This window comes from Momordica charantia, assembly GCF_013281855.1.
Source record: "Momordica charantia cultivar OHB3-1 chromosome 6 unlocalized genomic scaffold, Mcharantia_2.0 BLBB01000006.1, whole genome shotgun sequence".
In the NCBI taxonomy this organism is placed as follows: domain Eukaryota; kingdom Viridiplantae; phylum Streptophyta; class Magnoliopsida; order Cucurbitales; family Cucurbitaceae; genus Momordica; species Momordica charantia.
Genome location: NW_028275164.1, coordinates 4,819,370 through 4,837,638, shown reverse-complemented (window position 1 = coordinate 4,837,638; position 18,269 = coordinate 4,819,370). Strand labels below are relative to the sequence as shown.

The following is an 18,269-nucleotide window of genomic DNA, read 5'->3' as shown; positions in this document are numbered from 1 at the left end:
CCTTAAAATTTGTTTAAAGAATTACCTGAAAAAAAAAACTGCTGATTTGAATCAAACTACAGCTTAATAAAGCAAAAGAAGGAAACGGAAAAGATGCATAAAAATAAACCATTTGTATATATATTATCATTTATTTTGCACCATTTGATAACATTTCCACATCTTTTCTCATTTCTCATTTTCATATTTTTATTTCCGACTTCTTAAGAAAGAAGAAATAGCCAAAACGAGCATAGCTGGTTGTGAGTTTGATCTTTCACTCCCATGTTGCATTAAAAAGAAAAAAGTTTGATCTTCACTCCCATGTTGTACTAAAAAAGAAACAAAAATGAAAACTTATTTTGTATTTTGTTCTTTGTTTATTATTTATCATTAAGAAAAACGATGAAATTGAACTATTTTTAAATCTTAAATCAGAAAAAAGAGTAAAATTTACACGATTTTTTTTTAATAAAATAGTCAAAATTATTATATTTCAATTCTAAAAAATAATTGTCTTAGAAATAAGATAATTATTTTTAATAAAAAATAAGAACATGAAACATCAGAGTACAAAGTAAAAAAGAAGATCGAGAATGCGGTCGATCAGCACTTAAATATTATTCCTTGAAAATTATAAACAAAAGAAACCGAAAACTGTTATTGGAAGTGTATATTTCTTAAAAACCGAAAACAGAAAGGCATTGATGCAAGCAAAAAAAATATAGGGAAATTAAACAAAATGACAACCTGCCAAAATATATACAAGAAGTTTGGTTTGGCTTCTCTGTCATTTGTGTTTGTAGGAACCAAAACCATGGGACGATCGTCTCAAAATGAAAGCCTATTCAGAAGGGAGCATAATAGTAAGCTGAGGCATGAGGCATAATTGCAACATTAACATGGGCCGACCCACCACCAATTTTTGCCAAACCCACTTGCCCGTGCATTCCTTCTCTGCCATACTGCTGCCATACAAGCTGCTCCTGCACCAGCAACTGCTGCTTCTTCTCCATTTCAGCTATTTGCACATATGAAGGAGGTGGCACCGTAAGCGACGCAGCGAAAGGGTCCCGGTGCCCAACCGGTGTAACCGTCCCGTCGGGTGCTGGAAGCGCTAGCACTTGTGCAGCAACGGTCTTGCCTTGGACTTGCAATGCCACACTACTTGAACTCCCGCCGAACTGCTCGGCATTTACATGTCGCCTGATCGTCCCCTGGTCGTACATTGCATTTAATAAGAGTGGATCAAAACCACCTCCCATATCAGCCTTCTGCTTTGACAGATTGCTGGCAGTTTCAACCAATGCCAGTTCCCAATCCGCTTTGCCAGCCTCTGCAGCAGGCGTCTTCCACGCTGAACTCACTTCAGGATCCTGGTTTGATGAGAAAGTTTCCCACGAACCATCAGGATTTGTAATTGGGGGTCCAGAAAAAAGAGCCAAAGCCAATTTGTTGCCCTGCTCATCCGCTGAAACTTCATCCTCTCTCAGGTTCACCAAGTCTTCCTTTGGCAGTCGAGTCTGCGGAAGGACTGAATGCAAGGAAGGATCATGATTCTTGGGCGGAGGAAGAGCCTTCATCTCATTCATGTCTTGTTCGGGATCGTCAGCTGGCGGCAGCTTTAGCTTCTCCTCCCTTCTCCTCTCATTGAAATCCTTTGGCCTTCTTCCCATCTCCTTCAGAAAGTCCCCAAGTGTGCCCAAAAGGTTATGAGTTATCCTCTGAACCTCTGGGTATTCAGAAGATCTTGCAATCCCCATATCCTTACACCAAGCATAAAATTCCAAGAGTTGATCGATCTTCTTTGCGGCATTGACGTAAACATCAAAGGCCCTAAGACAATCACCATATTCCATTTCTTTAAAGTGATCCAACAAAACCCCCAATGCCTCACAAATCTCAATATACAGCCCAAAGCTCTCTTTAACAGCCAAATGAACCGCAGCAATTACTAATCTACTACTTTTGGCCATCCCCATCGGCCTACAAGCTAAAACTCGATCAAGCATTCGAAGCAATTGATCAAACTCATCCAATACTCTCTCTGGTCGCATTGACCTCCATGGGCTCTGCCTCCTCCTCTGCCTCCCATAATCAGATTCATCAGAGTTACCGTCACTAATACTCCCCCTCACTTTCTTCTCAAGAACCAGATGCTCAATCATTCCATCGAGATACAAAGCGTAAGACCTCACAAAACCAGAATGATCCCATGAATTCGAATGTGCCTCGTCTCTAAAACCAGATAAATTCAAGACTCTCATACCTCTCCGTGTAGCATACACTATCTCCTCGCCAAAGGAGGGATGTCCATCAATCAAAACCCTATGCACCACCATTAGCGCCTTGAGCGCGACGATCCAATCGCGAGTTTTGTTCAATCGTTTAGAGATCGTAACCACACACGCACTCACATATCCATTCGAATGCGAGCACAAATTCACAATCTCGATAATATACCTGTCATCGTCGGGGTCCTCGTCATGGCTCGTCGCCTTGACCACCAAGACTTCGAGCTCCGGCGCCGTATTGCCGGCGACTTTGGCGATGCTAATGCTCGTTTGGTCCTTCACGGCTCCGATCGCTTTCCTGATCGTGCTTTGAGCCATTGCCAAGAGAATAGACAAAATTTTTCACTACCGCCTCACTGATTTTCCTTTTTTCAGACAGAATTAAGAATTGGAACGAGTAAATAAAAGTCGATGAATCATGAAATGGAAAGCTGAGAACTGAATAGAAATTAGTAATTCACCTGAAAATGTATTGGTCAGTTGTAGTAGAACAGTAATCCAGCCATGGCGATGAAGAAGAAGAGGAGACGACGCAGCAGAGCAGATGCCAAAACTGAGAATCAAAAGCGTTATTTGATTTTTTTCGCTAATAAATAAAATTATAATAGGAAAACGACTTCGTGTTGAATTGTACGTTCTCGAGATGATGCCACGTGGCCGAATATCTTACTTGCACGCGAAGATTCAGAGCTATTTTCTCTTCGTATCTCTATGTACACCCACGTTTGGAAGTTTCTTTTCTATTTTCACCCCACAGGAAAGTCGTATTTAATATCTATGATGAATATCGTTTCTTCTCGTTCATTTTTTTTTATTTAAATTCTACCTAAATTAAATAGAAACAAATAAGAATCAGATCCATCTATTATCGTCCTTTTTTTTTGGGTCATATTTCTTGTCTATGTTTCATCCTTTTCGAGAAATAAAAATTATAATAAACCTTGATAATTATTTTTGGTTTTTTTCTTCTTTTTCTTTTATTAGAAAAAAAACCATTATTGTTTCGTGAAAATGGAATGTCCTTAAATGTAGTTTGGTGACTTTTTGAGATGAAGATGTGAAAAAGCAAATGCTCTAAGTAATTATTATTCGAAGTGTCTTCAAGATGAGTTATCAATTACACACGTACTTTAATATAAAGATGATTTTTATTTACACTCTAAGGGCGTATATTCCATCATCCTAGGATGACAATTTACATAAATTATCTCATTATAATACCACGACATGACCTTGACCATTTAGAGGTTATGCTGCAGTATGAGGTTACGGTTCAAGGTTTTTTTACCTTGCCCTCTTTCCATCATCTTCTCTTGCAATGTGAGGGTCATCTTTTGTCATTCTTTCCATGTTTAATAATAATTTTTTTATCTCTCAAATTTTAAACTACAAAAATCAATACTTTACATGAGAATTGTTTCTTAAATAAATAAAGATGATTGTGTTACATTTTTCTTAAAATATTTATTGTGCATTTTAATGTAAAAGTTGATAAATTAATGGTTTTATTTATTTTTCAAAAAAACTTGAAAAGGAACCAGAGACAAAATACCATATTTTGTTGTTTTTAAAATTTGAATCAAATTTTAGAAATATTGTTAAAAAATGAGAAATAAATAGCAATTACTAAATATGTATGTTTTTCAAAAACTAAAAATAAACATTTAAAATTTTAAGATAAAAAATATAAACCATACTGATGACACCTAGGTAAGTCATTAAAATTCATTCCAGTAGTAATAACCTAAACATTGTACAATTAGTAACATGTTAGTAGTACTATAAAAATCATTGAATAATGATAACATTTTTTGCTTTTTAATATATTAAAATATAAGAAAATCGATAACTCACTCCGAGAAAAGTTTTAAATTATTATGCGCACAAAAATAAAACTTATAAATAAAAAGAGAGAGAATGAAGTCATAAACATAATAAGATTTAGACTTTTAAATTTTATGATAATTTGCTTGACAAATACTTGTAGTTTCAAGAAAAATAATTATATGTTTAAACACTTTGAGTGGAAAAGAGAAATAAAATTTAGCTTTTAAATCTTTATCACCAAATACGGATTCATTCATCAACTATTCTAATATGTTAGTAACAATTTGAATCATTCACACCCCACACAAAAAAAAAAAAAAAAAAAAAAATCCCTTATGAAAAAGGACGTAGCATTTTAATGGAATTAATATCAACTTTTGATAAACAATGAAGGGAAGAGATAGAGGCGATTACAGAACAACATTTCAATCACTATCTCTCCCAAACTCATGCAAAAATCAGTAGAATAAAACAATAATACCACTCTCTCTGAGTTACAGTTTAGACTTTCCTGTTAGCAACAACTTGTGTATAAACAAAAACACCAACTATGAATTATCAGTCTACTCCCATTTTCAGGTAGCATTGCGAGTAAACTAAAAATAGAGAGCCTGTGCTGCTGTTCTAGCTAGATATTCACATCCTCCTGCAGAAGCGGAATTTAAACGAAAAATAAGCTAACTATCGAGCAAGGCATCGATTCTACGGATGCTTATTCAACCCTGGGATGCTGTTTTCTGAGCTCCTTACACAGCCTCCAGGAAGCAGGAATCTAAACTCGTCTGCATTCTCTATCAAGTATGCAGGAAGATGAACTGCAGATGAGGAACGTGGTATTGATCCCATCTTCTTGATCAACTCCTGGAAGGTGTACTCTTCAGGAAGCATATCAAAGAGATCGTCTCCCTGACAAATGAGCTTCTGTATCCTTGAATAATTCAGGAAATCTTGCCGCCTTACACGGTCTGCATGACTATAAGCTGTCATCTTGAATACAAAGTCTTGAATATTCCTAAAACAAAAGCTACAATGCCATCCAGAATCAGAGAATATAAGATCGGTTTGGCGAGAATGCCTGTAATGACTTTGTGGACCATATATGTGAATCGTGGCTCGCCAGCTGCTGTAGTCCACAGGGAACTCGAACGAATACATGTAGTTCCTCATTTCCAGATGGACTACAGGAGGCACCCCATTACACCATTGCAGCAGTTTCACAGTGTGTGGGCTCGGTATCTCATCGGTATCCGACATGATCAAAAGATCACCATTTGAAATCCCCGCACGTTGAAGTAATCCATTCATAGCTAAACGTTGCATGGATTCAAGGTCAAATGGGTTTCTGTGTGATCCATGAGATGCAATATGTCCAGAAAACACATCATGGACTGTCTTATTCTCTGCAAAGGCAAACCTAGCTCGATTTGCTGCAAATAGTAATGGCTTGGGTTTGCCTGTAAAAGTGGTATGTGACTCCAGGATTACAAACTTCCAGATATGTGGGTAAAGCTCCCGCCATCTGATTTCAAGCAAATCCAGCTCATTGCTGAAGATAATGGCATCAAAAACACGACGAGGTTTGGACCGCAAAGACCAGCCATGGAGGTGACAGAGGTGTTCCATAGACACATTTTCTGCATAATAGTGTGGTAGGCGTACAAAAGGGTGTGGAGGATTGTCCCAAAGGGGGCGGAGGAAATAAGAAATCTTTTGCCCATAATTGAAAATAAAAATAACACTGAGCGGAACAAGCATAAGAAGTATAAAAATAAGATATTTAAGACGTATTCGTCTAGAACTGAGCCGATGAGATCTTGTAGCCATCTTTTACGGGAGAATACTAGGGAAAGGAAGTCACCAACATATTGTCATAGGTACAGATGACAGAGCAGTCATGGTTTCACTGCTGTTGGTTACCTGAGAAAATTGGCCACCATATTATACAGCAGAAGAAAAAGGATTAATTTTGGTCGATGAAACAGCATTTATATGTCTTGTCACATATCAGCTCAAATTGGGAAATGCCTAATAAATGGTAGTTCAATTCCATTTTCGATTTCAGTAGTATTTGGTTATCAGTAAGTCACTTTCGCACTCAAAATCCAGGCAAGGCCTTTATAGGACTGTAGCAAACAAACTTAGCTAGGGTGAGGAAAAATCCAGGATAAAAAATTTAGAAAAAAAAGGATGCAAGCAGTAGAATCTTATAGATACCAAATCATCATGAAATCCAGAACTAGCCGACCTTCTTAAGAAACAAGTCATTATTATTGTTGTTATAACTTTTGTATGGAAAACAAAGCTTTCATTAAAAGGAATCTTATGCTGATTCGTTTTGCCACCTTTTAGAAGAACATGGTATCAAAGAAATCCTTTTCTTTGGGAGGTCAAACGTTAAATCAAGCAACAGTAGCGAATGGATTTCATTGTCAAAAATCAGTAAACAAAATAAGCAGACAGAAGGAAAGGATTGAAAGAAAAAAAAAACTACATAATACATGAGTCAAGATCAGGCCAATCTTTCGTCACGATAACGACTTTCGAACTAACTAAAAGCAATTTAAACCTTGATTTTAGAATCCATTATCCAGCCAGTTAGACAAAAAGTTTAAACATGGTCTTAAAGGTCAAAACGAAATGAAAAAAGAATATAAGATATTCCCCCCACTTATCCAAACATCAACAATCTGGATTTCAGATCAATAGACCCTTTTATAGATACCACCCGAAACTGAATCGTGTTGCCATTATCATTCTAACTTAAACATTTTTCGCTCCTACAAAAATCTTCAAACCTCAGCTACACTAGACCCTGATAGTCCAATTTTATCGGATGTCCCCGAAGGGACGACCCTAATAGTCCAATTGAAGATTCAAAATAAAGAAGTTAATCCAAACTTCTCAAGAAATTCAAAACCCTCCTTATCTAAGCTTCCCCCATCGTAAGATAGTATTTGTGGTCCAGCTGAGATCATGAGCACGAAGGAAAATACAAATACCTAGAGCAGGGATTTTGCCCTTCTTTTCGTGAAACAAAGTCAATTAACCGCGTGGAACCGACTACGGTTAACAACAGAACAGACCCAGTAATTGTCAATCAAATTCAACCCAACCCCAATATGAATAAAACGGAAACAGGGCCACAGCATTCCCGACCACCATAATAAACAACATCCGAATACAGAACAATGGAGATAAAGAACAGCAGACGATTACGGCACCAAAAAAGAGGAGCCCCAGTGAAAATGAGCAACAATGAGGCTATTAAACGATGAAATTACCTGGATGGAGTTGCAGAATTGGCGCAATTGGGCGTGGATACGTTCCCCCCCAGTGGCGGAAATGGGAGGGGGAACAGGAATTCTGGGTTGTGTGCGATGATCTGAAGAGTCCTTTGGTTTGGAAGGGATTCGGAGAAGAAGAATTGGGAGATAGAAGATGGAGAGTGGCGGGATTGGGATATTTAGGAGCAGAAATTTATGGGGGTGGCCGTAAATTGTAAAATCTGAAAGAAATTGAATCTAATGTAACATGGGTCCTCCACTCCTCCCTCCGCAAGGTAATCACCTCCGAGCGTTGACTCCACCTGCTCCTGCGCCCATATCAGCTCCCTATAATTTAGCTTCAAATCCTATTTTAATGTTTCAATTCCTAAATTTTCTACTCCTCCACTCTAAATAGCAATGCAAAATTTAGTCCTCCACATTGCTTTCTTATTTTTATATCAATAATTTAACAAAATTACATTTTTTTCAATTTAGTCTCTTTATATGTATAATATTTTTTAATTCAATCTCTCATTTTTTGGGGGTAGAATTTCGAATTTAGTCTCTCTAGTCTTTGGTAAAAGTTAAAATAAGGTAGTGATAAACTTATGCGGTATAATATTTAGATGTTGGAAAATGTCATTTAATCCTCTTAATTTATTTTTTAAAAATATTCTTCCTCTGAATTTCTAAACAATGGGTAGAAATTTCGAATTTTTTATGAACTTTTTCATCCTCTAAATTTCTGCTAATTTGTACTAAACATGATGTCAGGTCAATTTATTATTACTCCATTTTAATGTTTACTTACATTGTGGACATTTTAAGATCAACCCTTCTTGCTAAAATCTTGGTTAGTTTAGAGATAATTAGAGCTTGAGATGGTAATTTTTGACTTGAAAACTATTATCTTTAGAAGATTATCTCTCTTTAGTTTTATTAAGAAAATAAAAGTAAAAAAATCAAGTGGCACACCTTTTTGCTAAAGTAACGTTTTTATCGAGTAAATATGCATATTTTGTTGAGGAGAATGACTAAATAGAATTGCTCACGTATTTCTCTAAGGAATGGTTAGTTTTTAGACAATCTAGATAGCTCTCATCTTCAAATACTTAAAATATTAGATATGTGAAATTATAGATGTCTAACCTCTTTAAATATAATTGTTATATTTGTTTGACATGAATATTTATAAAGATGTTTGAGAATATTTAAATTGATAGACTCGTTTTGAAGGATTTTTATATAAAAATGCGTTAAAATTAAGTATTGTTCCAACGATATCCTTACCAATCATCTTGTAATTTATATGTTAAAAACTTTTTTAAAAAGTATAATTTAATCTCATTTAAATGAATATAACAAGTTTGTTCTTTTTATTAATTTAATATAACTTTTTTATATCAATTTAGTTTACATTAGGTGCCTATTAAAAAAATAAAATACATGAAAATTAGACGATATATTTCAATTTAAAATAAGTTAAAGATATTATATTATACAATCCCTTCAAGCTTATATCTTATCTAAATTAAATGTAGTTAATTGTATATAGTTGTTTGCATTGATTTGTTTTTATTGGATAACAAAAATGTCATTAGAAGATACTTTCGACGTAGAAATCTTCAAAATCCTAAGAGCACTCTAAAGAGTGAGGCAACACTATCTAGAATGATTGCATCAGTAAGAGAATTAGACATATACCACCAAAACACAATTAGACACAAACCCAACAATCTTTACCCTTTTTATTTAATTTCTTTAGTACCATCAACGATGAACAACCCCTAAATCATATGGAGTATATGTTTGGTATATTATGGACTATGTATTAGGCATATATGCTAATGTATGGAGTCAATATGGAGTATATTTTTTTTGTATATGTAGCATATACTTCAATGTCTATAGCAACAAAAAGAGTTGGACGAGTATTATATTATGTTAAAAGGTTTATATTATACTATGTTAGTTGGAAAAAAAGAATTATTCTTTGAAAAGAAGTAATGTCTACGTGACTTTTAACGAGATATATATTATATAATAATATACAATATATTATATATAACCTAATTAATATGTCGGAAAAATTAATTAACTGTCGAAAAAGACAAAAAGAAGTCGTAAAAGTCGTCAGTCGGCCTTAGTGATCCAACGGTGCTGAGTGGAAGGGCAGGTTGTCCCTAAAGCATAAGTGAAATAAGGGAAACTTCGATTGGTGGAAGCCAGTCTATGAATATTCTCCTACTTTTCCCCTCGGGATCCTAAGAATTACCACTGCTTAGCTTTCAATTTACCTCTGACCATCAAATGAAATGTGAATAACCCGTCCTCATCATCTAGGTTCGTATCGCTCCTCGTGGAGTAGATCCCGCATCCAACCAAGTCTTTGACCACGCGGTCAGAAGATTGAGAGGATGAGCAGCCACCGCCAGCGAGCAATCTCAAGAAAGCTACCTAGCCGAAAAGGTAAAAAAGGCCGCCGCATCCACAATTTTAGGAAAAACGTTTGAATCTGAATGAAATTGGAAAATTTTTAAATAGCTGTCATCCACAATAGTGAGATAACGTTTGAATTTGGGAAAATTTTGTGAACGTTCGTAATATTCAGAAAATTTTGAATGGATATTAAATGTAACTTATTCAAATACAACATAAAACACACTTAAGCTATATTAAAAAAAAATATCATCAAAAAGAAAAAAGTTATATTAAAAAAAAAGGGAAAAAAATCTGTGAAATATCATCGCTAATTTGAGATAACTTCCGTGCATGAGCGACATGGGACAAGTGGCCCAACTCTTAATCTCAGGGCCCAATTTCTGTAGCATGAGTTCGTGGCTGGTTTTGTAACTCGAAAAAGAACAAACAAAAAGTATTTTAAAGGTCTCAATGTATTATTATCTTTTTTTTTCCTTAGATAATAGGTCAATGTTTTACGGAGAATATCAATTTAGATCTGTTTAATAACGTTATTCATGTTTCTTGTATTACGTGACTTGAACTCAGAACTTGAACTCAGATCTAGAAGGATGAAAGAGTCGTGCTTGCATCATCCAACTTGAGAAACCATTTCATTCATTAATTTGTAATTGCTTATATTTATTAAAAATTCAAAAAATAGAAACAGCTAAAATGAAACTATATTATGTAGTTTTCAAAATTTAGCCTTTTTTTAGAAACATTTCTCAAATTTTAGAAATGAGAAACGGTATGGATTACTAAACATATATGTTTCTCAAAAAAGGGAAACAGGAATAAGAAACAGAATGTTACCAAATGAGCTTTTATTTTATTTTATTTTTCAGTATAGTTTACTTTACTTTACTAATTTTAAAATAAAATTATTTTAAGGTATTCTAAAAGTATGACTTTAGAGTATAAATGATATGATTTTAGAGTATACATGATTTACGACATTCAAATTGTTTTTTAAAAATAAATCTAATATCCCAACTTGAACACACATTAATATTTAACTCTTATATTGCTTTTATTTAATGTGTTATGTGTATGTGGTTGTGTATCTTTTGATATATATATATATATATATATATATATATAACGTTCACAATTATAAAATGAAAAAAAACGTAGCTAAAACTTTAGGTCTAGAATTAATGAGTTGGTGAGTTGGTTTAGAGGATAATATTATAATTTAAACTTTTCCTTTTTATCTCTGCAAACAATCAGTGATTAAACCACTGGCAAGTATTTTTGTTTTAGGGCGAAAATCTAGTTTGTGTTTGTATTTTTATTTTCTAAATCTTTAACATCATTTGATTAAAATCAATAAACATGCTAGAATCTAAGTTCGAGTCCTCCTATATCCAAAAGTAAATTTTCTGCTATATACATATATATACAAAATTATTAAATAAATCATCGTTGAAATTGAGATCCATCATCTCCAACAAATTTTTTAATATAAAAATGGTGAAGTTGGAGAAACATTCTTTAATTCAACGTATGAGGTAGGAGGTAGGAGAAAGTTGGAATTAAACCTTCAACTTTAAGTAAAATAATTCACGGCTTAACCATCATGTTAGACTAGACTTAGGCTAGAATGGACGAGGATCCTCAAACTCAATCATTTAAAGTTGTTCGAACAAATTATTATATATCCCATTAATTGCACAGAAATCAACAATAAGAGTGACTCAAATACTAAATCTCAAACTACATCAATTTCTTAACCATCCATTGTTTAAAACAAAGAAGAATGGATTGAGGTAAAAATTGAAGAATGGATTGAGATAAAAATATTATTTACCTTGCATCCAAATCATTGTACTTCTTGTTGTACTAAAAATAATAATAAAAAAAGGTACCTTATTTCTTCGGTCTTAAATCAATCATATCATATATAAATTTAGTAACATTCTTTTAATTTTTATCCCCAAAAAAAAAAACAAATTAGGTCAAAAAGGTAAAAAAACTGATCCATAGCTAAAGTTTTCTCCATATACCATACATACAGTTAACAGTCCTTACAAGTCGAAGAGCTAAAAAAGAAAAAGGAAAAAAAAAGATAGAATCTATTTAATTAGATAGCATATTAATTCTCCGACCACCGGCAACCGGCTCCAATCAGCCCTACTTCTTCTCCAATTGGATTCGTTGCACAGTTCCAACGAAATTCCTGTCAAGAAAAGCAAAACCCCGTAGAATTTTCAGGCCAAATTCTGTTATTTACTTCTGTGGATTTGTTCACAAGTTTTAAATTTTACAAATAAATTAAAATGACATGAATACCTCCAAGTTACGTCCTGAGCAAGTAACCAGTCACCGTCAATGTCCTGGTAAGTCAGTCTGTAAGCGTCGGCGGAATCCGTCTCATCTGTATACGCAAAACCAGTATAAGCTCATATTTTCACTATTCCTACTCTGGATAAGAACGTAATCTTAGCCCGTGCCTGGTGCAGTTTTAAAACTCACCAAACATGTTCATTAGGGTGGCTGTGAGCGCCGCGAAAGAATGGTGGAGGCTTAAGTCAACCTTCCTCGCAATTCCCACTCCCTCCATCTTCACCTTCACGTACCGCGAATTGGAAGTGGAAGAATTCGACCCCCGGTAAAACCCGCCGCCATTCTCCACCGGCCGGCGGTTCTCCGCCGCCGGTCCACGTCCACGTCCACGTCCACGTCCATGTCCGCGTTTCTCCATGAAAAGCCTCTTCCTCCGTTTCTTAAGCGGCGGCCACCCCACCAGCCCATTCCCCTCCTCCGCATCTCTGTCAAACCAATCAAAAAATTCAGACCCGGCATCGACCAAATTGAAACCTCAGAGAGAAAGAGAATTAGGTACCGTCGATTGGGCCGGAAGGCGGAGGAGCGATGGATGTCTTTCGGGTCGTCATCGCCGTCATTTGGATGGTGGTTCCAGAGAAGCAGAGGAAGTGTTCGACGAAATGCCGAGCAGGGGTCGAAATCGAGAGCGCGCTTTTTGGCGCACACGGGGTCCAAGTACTCGAAAGAAGGCGCAGTTTCGTGGACGTGGGTGTTTAAATCAAAGCCTTTGGTGGGAATTAGAGCAAGGCCGAGCTGAAGCTCCATAGCCATGAAGGTAAGGTAAAATGGGAATGGGAACAGCAAAAGAACAAAGAAGGGTATGGAGATGGGATTGAAGAGATGTGGGTTTGATGGTATGGAGGGGGTTTAGGTTTAATAGTAAAGGGGGATGTGCGTGCGGGTGTGGGACAAGAATCGGAGAGCGGTGGGACAAAGTGTTGGAGGCAGAGGCGAAAGACGTCTAAGATGTCCGTATCAATGCTCTGGCTTTGGCCGACCCAGTTGCCCTGCTGTTCCTTTTTTTCACCGCATTGTTTTCTGAACCTCCAACACTTCCCCTTCACTCCCACTCCCACTCGCAACCTTCACTCTTCTTCGCACCTTCCTTTTAACTTTCAATCCCACGTGTTCATTTCATTTGGACTTTATTCCACTATAATCACCACCCTTAATTATAGCCTCCTATGTCACACTTTGTAATCTGTTCCTTAAACACAATTTTTCTCGAAATTTTTATTTGCTTAGACATCTTAAACATCTTATACTTTTTAAAGGGGGAGAAATAAGTAATGCATAACCAGGTTAAGTTTAATGACTAAGCTAACAATCACAACCAATGTGGTGGAGACTATTTGCTACACGTGTCGACAATTTCAGGATTTTTCTACTTGAACAATTGGGATTATTAAGTTCTCGAAGTAGCTTCTCCGAGCTAATCGATTAGACATCTAATTCGCCCGACCTAACGGGGGTACGAGTCGACCTGTCTAAAGATATCCACTGGGTGCAAACATGTCACTCTGACAGTACATCATGTTGCAAGGGTGGTCGGATTACCGTTATTCCGCTATCGGGAGTCCTGTCGGAAATTATCCCTATAAATAGGGATGTCTGACCTTTATGCAAGGTATACAAATCCATTTATGTTTAAGACTTGGATCGGATTGTGACTAACTTGCTCGTTAGAGTGCTAACCTTATTTTGCAGGTTCTGCTTAAAAGTGAAGAAGATCGTCCTTATCACTCCGATCTGCACAGATTCCGAACTTGGTCAATTTTCAAACCGAACACAATGTACACGATTTCTATCCTAACACGTGGCTTTCTTAAAGCCACGTCATACCAAAGTTGCGGTCAATGGTTGCGACTTTCACAAAATCGTGGCCAATAACCGCAATTTCGTCTGGAATTACATGCATTACTCGCGATTTATCTTAAAACACTTTCAAAACTACATTATTTGTATCATTTTCTTTTTAAAAAAATATTATTTAAAAAATCCATAAACCAAAATGAGTATAGCTATTTATTAAAAAAAAAAACCCTGAAAAAAGATGTTGCTTTTGTATTTAGGAAGACATTGTAGACACGCTCCCTGACTGCGCGTGAGGGATGCGCTTTGATGGCGCTGGACGAATTTTAATTCTCCACGTCCTAGGCCTTCGGGGCGGGTACGGAGGTAGTCAAAACACGACTAATCGGGTGGGCCCATCCCCAATTAAAAACCTATTTGACAAAAGAAAAAAATAGTAATAAAAAGAATACGTGTATTATAATTTTTATATCATTAGTTAAGTTTCTTTGGTTTTTTTGAGGCGATATTTATCATTGATTCTTTTTTTTTTATTCATGTTCCTTGTATTGTTCTCGATTTTGGTTTCCAGAGGGTACTTTGTACGAAAATTAATTAGGATTTTTTTTTTTCAAAGAGGAAAATTAATTAGGATTATAAAGATTGACTATCATTCTTCTATTTTATGGAAAAAAATATTCATTGGAATGTTGATTCTTCTTTTAATTGACTATCTAAATCTACTTCAGCAACTATTCAACGACTATTCTAACTTTTTATTACTTTTTGAAATATGTTTATTCACTCATAATTTTTTTTAAAGTATATTTTTATATTTCTTAAAAATACATTGTAACTTTTAGCAATAAAATAAGTGTTTTATTTTTAAAATTTTAGCTTAAATTTCAGAAAATATTTTAAAAAGTTGAATAACAAAGTAAAAAAATACGTGAGTGAAAGTGGTGCCTACCAACTTAATTTAAAAAAATAAAATATAAAATAAAACTTCACACTGTTGCAATGTCGTATTTATATATAAAATGAACAATTCAATCCTAGAATTACTAATTTATTAATAGTTTCTTTATATATTTAGTTTTGATTTTTGGCAAAATTTGTATTATTGCACGTGGCATAATATTAATATTCTTAGGACAGCATAATGTAATATTTAATGGAGACAGTATGCGTGGTTATGATTAACAAATGTTTCCTTATTCCTGCTCCATTATGAGATACTATTTAGAGGGAAGTGGGACAGGGCATTAAGGAGAGATGTTCTCTTGTCTATGCCACACAGGACATTAAAATGTGATTAAGATGTTGTCTTTCTTTTTAAGTATAAAAAATGGCAAATTTAGATGTTTCCTACGGTTCTGTTTGCTCCTACTATGCTATACTCAATTTGGTAAACCTCATTTCTCAATTAAGGATAAAGTTTTGTATTTATTCTCTTATATTTTTCACTCTTCTCGATGGATTGTTAAGGATTGGTTAGAAACCCTTTTCATTTCTTATTTCTTATATCTAATCTTCTTGATAAACATAAATATTTTTGTAACTATTCATGTTCCCGTTTTTAAGAAACGAAAAAAAATGTAGAAAATTGTCGAAACAACACGATCAAATTTCTTGTTTCTATTTTCAAATTTGTTCAAACACCTTTTATCATGTTGATTTATAAAAGGTATGATAAATATTTAAAAACTAAATATAACATAAATTTTGAATATTTAATTTGAAAAAATTAAGTTTCATATAAATCTTTTTGCCTTTTTTTATTTATTTATAATTTTAGCCCATATGAACTTAGTTTAATCTCTCAATGTCGAAAATATGTCACTTATTCAGTACGATAATAACTTGTAATAATAGAGATGAGTGGTAAGAATTGACCAAATAATAAACAACACATTGACATCCATCTAAACTCGAATCATAAATATAAAATTGAAACGGAGTTCAAGTCCTATAATTCAATTTGGGGATTTAACTTTTCTTTATTGCAAAGAAAAAAAAGCAATTTATTTAGACATTCAAAACTCGTATTAATGACCCATAATCCAGGCAGAAAAAAGGGACGTCCCAAATTAAATTAAAGTAGAATCTCCCCAAATTAATTACAAAGCAACTTTATTAAATGCAAGGCGATAACCTTCATTCAACCAATTAATTAGAAAAAAGTAAAAAAGACACTGCGATTCGCAACTAGTCGCAAGAAATAATTAATAAAGCGTAAAAAAATTAAAAAAAGAAAGGAAAAGGGATTAATGAAAAATTCGGCCACGTCAGACTTTGGAGGCGAAAGTTTTGGACAGCGGAGTCAGAGAGCCGTCGATGTCGGTGGATGGAGCACACGGGGGGAGTAGGATCACGTGGTCGCCGGCAAGGTCACGCGACAACTGGACCGAATTAGGCGCCACGTGTCGCAAAAATACACGAGGTCCCGTAATTTATGGGGGGTACATTGTAGGCAGAAGTGAAATTGCGGTTCCGACAAGTCGGCCTCCGAATTTGATTGGGCGAAGCCCATGTGTTATCTGGTCCAGCCCATTTAAATAGGACCACTGAGCTGGACCTTTGCCAGTCTGGTTTGGACGACATGTAGTTACGTGCCCCCTTGCCTTGTTTTGTGTTCATTAATATTTTCATTATCCTCATCACCATCTATGGAAATTAAACACATCACCATCACCATTCATTCACCATCGATCTTCAAATTATGTATAGTTATTTAAAAATTGACTTTAAATATATAAATATAACTCATAATGTTTTGTAGTTTATATTCTCCTTTAATATTTTCCAAAATAACCCAAACAAAAGATCTTTTAGACAAGAGTATGCTAGTTTAATTATGTTAAGATTGGGTTGATATTAGATTAAATTATAAGTTATGCTTCTAATAGGTCAATTTATTAGTGTAGGGTTCATTTCATAGCCATTTTGCTTTTAGTTTTTGAATTTTTGAAAATTATACTTGCTTCTTTCATAATTTTCTTAATTCTATTTTTATGTTTCTTAAAAATACATTTAGCAAAATTTTGAAAACACAAATAAGTTTTTGAAATTTACTACTTTTTTTTAGTTAAAGAAAGGTTTAGATTTTGATAACATTTTAAAAAAATAGATAACAAAACAAAAAAAATACATGGGTGAAGTAGGGCTTACCAAGACTAGTTTAAAAATAATAATAAAGAACAAAATGATTATCAAACAGGTCTTAATAATTCCACAAAATTCTTCGACCTACTTACAATAGCTGACCATATATGAGCATATCCTAAGAGGATTAAACTCGTGAAGTTAACAATATGAACTATATTATTTGGCTCAAAAATTGAAAATTTAGAGTCCGTTTTGGTAATGTTATGGTTTCTTGTTTCTGTTTCCAAATTTTTAATAAAGAAAAATAGAATTGCATAACCCCAACATCCATAGATGCAAAAATGATAAAATAAGAATTTTATTTATGTTGGATCAAATTGTAAACGGGAACAAGAAACAAAAAATTTGTTTTTTTTGATTCAACAACTTCTATAAAATTATGAGAATATTCCTATGCAATAAACATAAATAGTTGTAAAAAAATGTTTAGATTTCTTAATAAAATTGAAAATGAAAATTGAAAATTAAAAATTGAAAATATTAGCAAATGAACCCTTAGAAACTTTTTAGAAACAAAACTTGTAATTTAATCAATAAAATATCAAATAAGGTAAAGTTTCTATCCTTTAGATTTTTGTGATGCTGGGTGACCTTTTGTTGGGGACAAAGAGCATAGAATGGAGAAATAGAAGAGTTGTGGAGAATGAGTGGTTGGGTGGTGGACTGGTGGTCCTTCTGGAAGGAGTTGTTCTAAGAAAGTATAAGCACCATTTTCTTTCAATTTTTAATCTATGAAACAAGAATAAGGAGGGAAAAAAAGAAAAGGATGAGATGGAGATTAGATATTTTTTTAAAAAATTAATTACCTTCGACTAATTATGTCACGTTTCAACTTTCAACCTACAAAATTATGTTGGGAAAAAGGTTGTTTTTCACTATTGGAAATCGAACTGAAATCATCGAGAATCCTACTTAGTACATGTGATTATAGTTTAATTGGTCAAGATATTAAAGTCGAAGATTTGGATCTTCTCCTAGAATGAAAATGGAGGATAAGTTTTGAACTTGTGGTTGGAATTGGGAGGAAGGAAAGAGATGGTGGTTTAGTTGCAGTGTCATTTTCGGGTGATGAGTCCAAATCAACCATTCTATTCGAGTGGTGGTTGTGCTCTTTCCTCTAGCTTTTCGTTTTCTCAAAATTTGACTCTCACTC

At 34.5% G+C, this 18,269-nt stretch overlaps 3 protein-coding genes across 3 annotated transcripts; all 3 read right to left on the bottom strand.

The window, feature by feature from the left end:
* Positions 1–550: 550 nt before the first annotated feature.
* LOC111014605 (putative clathrin assembly protein At4g32285) lies at positions 551–2,877 on the bottom strand. The gene is made up of 2 exons (XM_022289406.2): positions 2,735–2,877; positions 551–2,638 (listed from the first exon to the last, which is right to left on the bottom strand). The coding sequence occupies exon 2, from the start codon at positions 2,589–2,591 to the stop codon at positions 828–830; it is 1,764 nt and encodes a 587-aa protein (XP_022145098.2). The 5' UTR covers positions 2,592–2,638; positions 2,735–2,877; the 3' UTR covers positions 551–827.
* Positions 2,878–4,510: 1,633 nt separating this feature from the next.
* On the bottom strand, positions 4,511–7,719 carry LOC111014573 (beta-1,4-N-acetylglucosaminyltransferase family protein). The gene is made up of 2 exons (XM_022289364.2): positions 7,382–7,719; positions 4,511–6,017 (listed from the first exon to the last, which is right to left on the bottom strand). The coding sequence occupies exon 2, from the start codon at positions 5,922–5,924 to the stop codon at positions 4,803–4,805; it is 1,122 nt and encodes a 373-aa protein (XP_022145056.1). The 5' UTR covers positions 5,925–6,017; positions 7,382–7,719; the 3' UTR covers positions 4,511–4,802.
* A 4,093-nt stretch (positions 7,720–11,812) lies between these two features.
* LOC111014437 (auxin-responsive protein IAA29) lies at positions 11,813–13,267 on the bottom strand. Its single transcript, XM_022289162.2, has 4 exons — positions 12,675–13,267; positions 12,305–12,600; positions 12,122–12,206; positions 11,813–12,008 (listed from the first exon to the last, which is right to left on the bottom strand). The coding sequence occupies exons 1-4, from the start codon at positions 12,926–12,928 to the stop codon at positions 11,963–11,965; spliced, it is 681 nt and encodes a 226-aa protein (XP_022144854.1). The 5' UTR covers positions 12,929–13,267; the 3' UTR covers positions 11,813–11,962.
* Between the last annotated feature and the right edge of the window lie 5,002 nt (positions 13,268–18,269).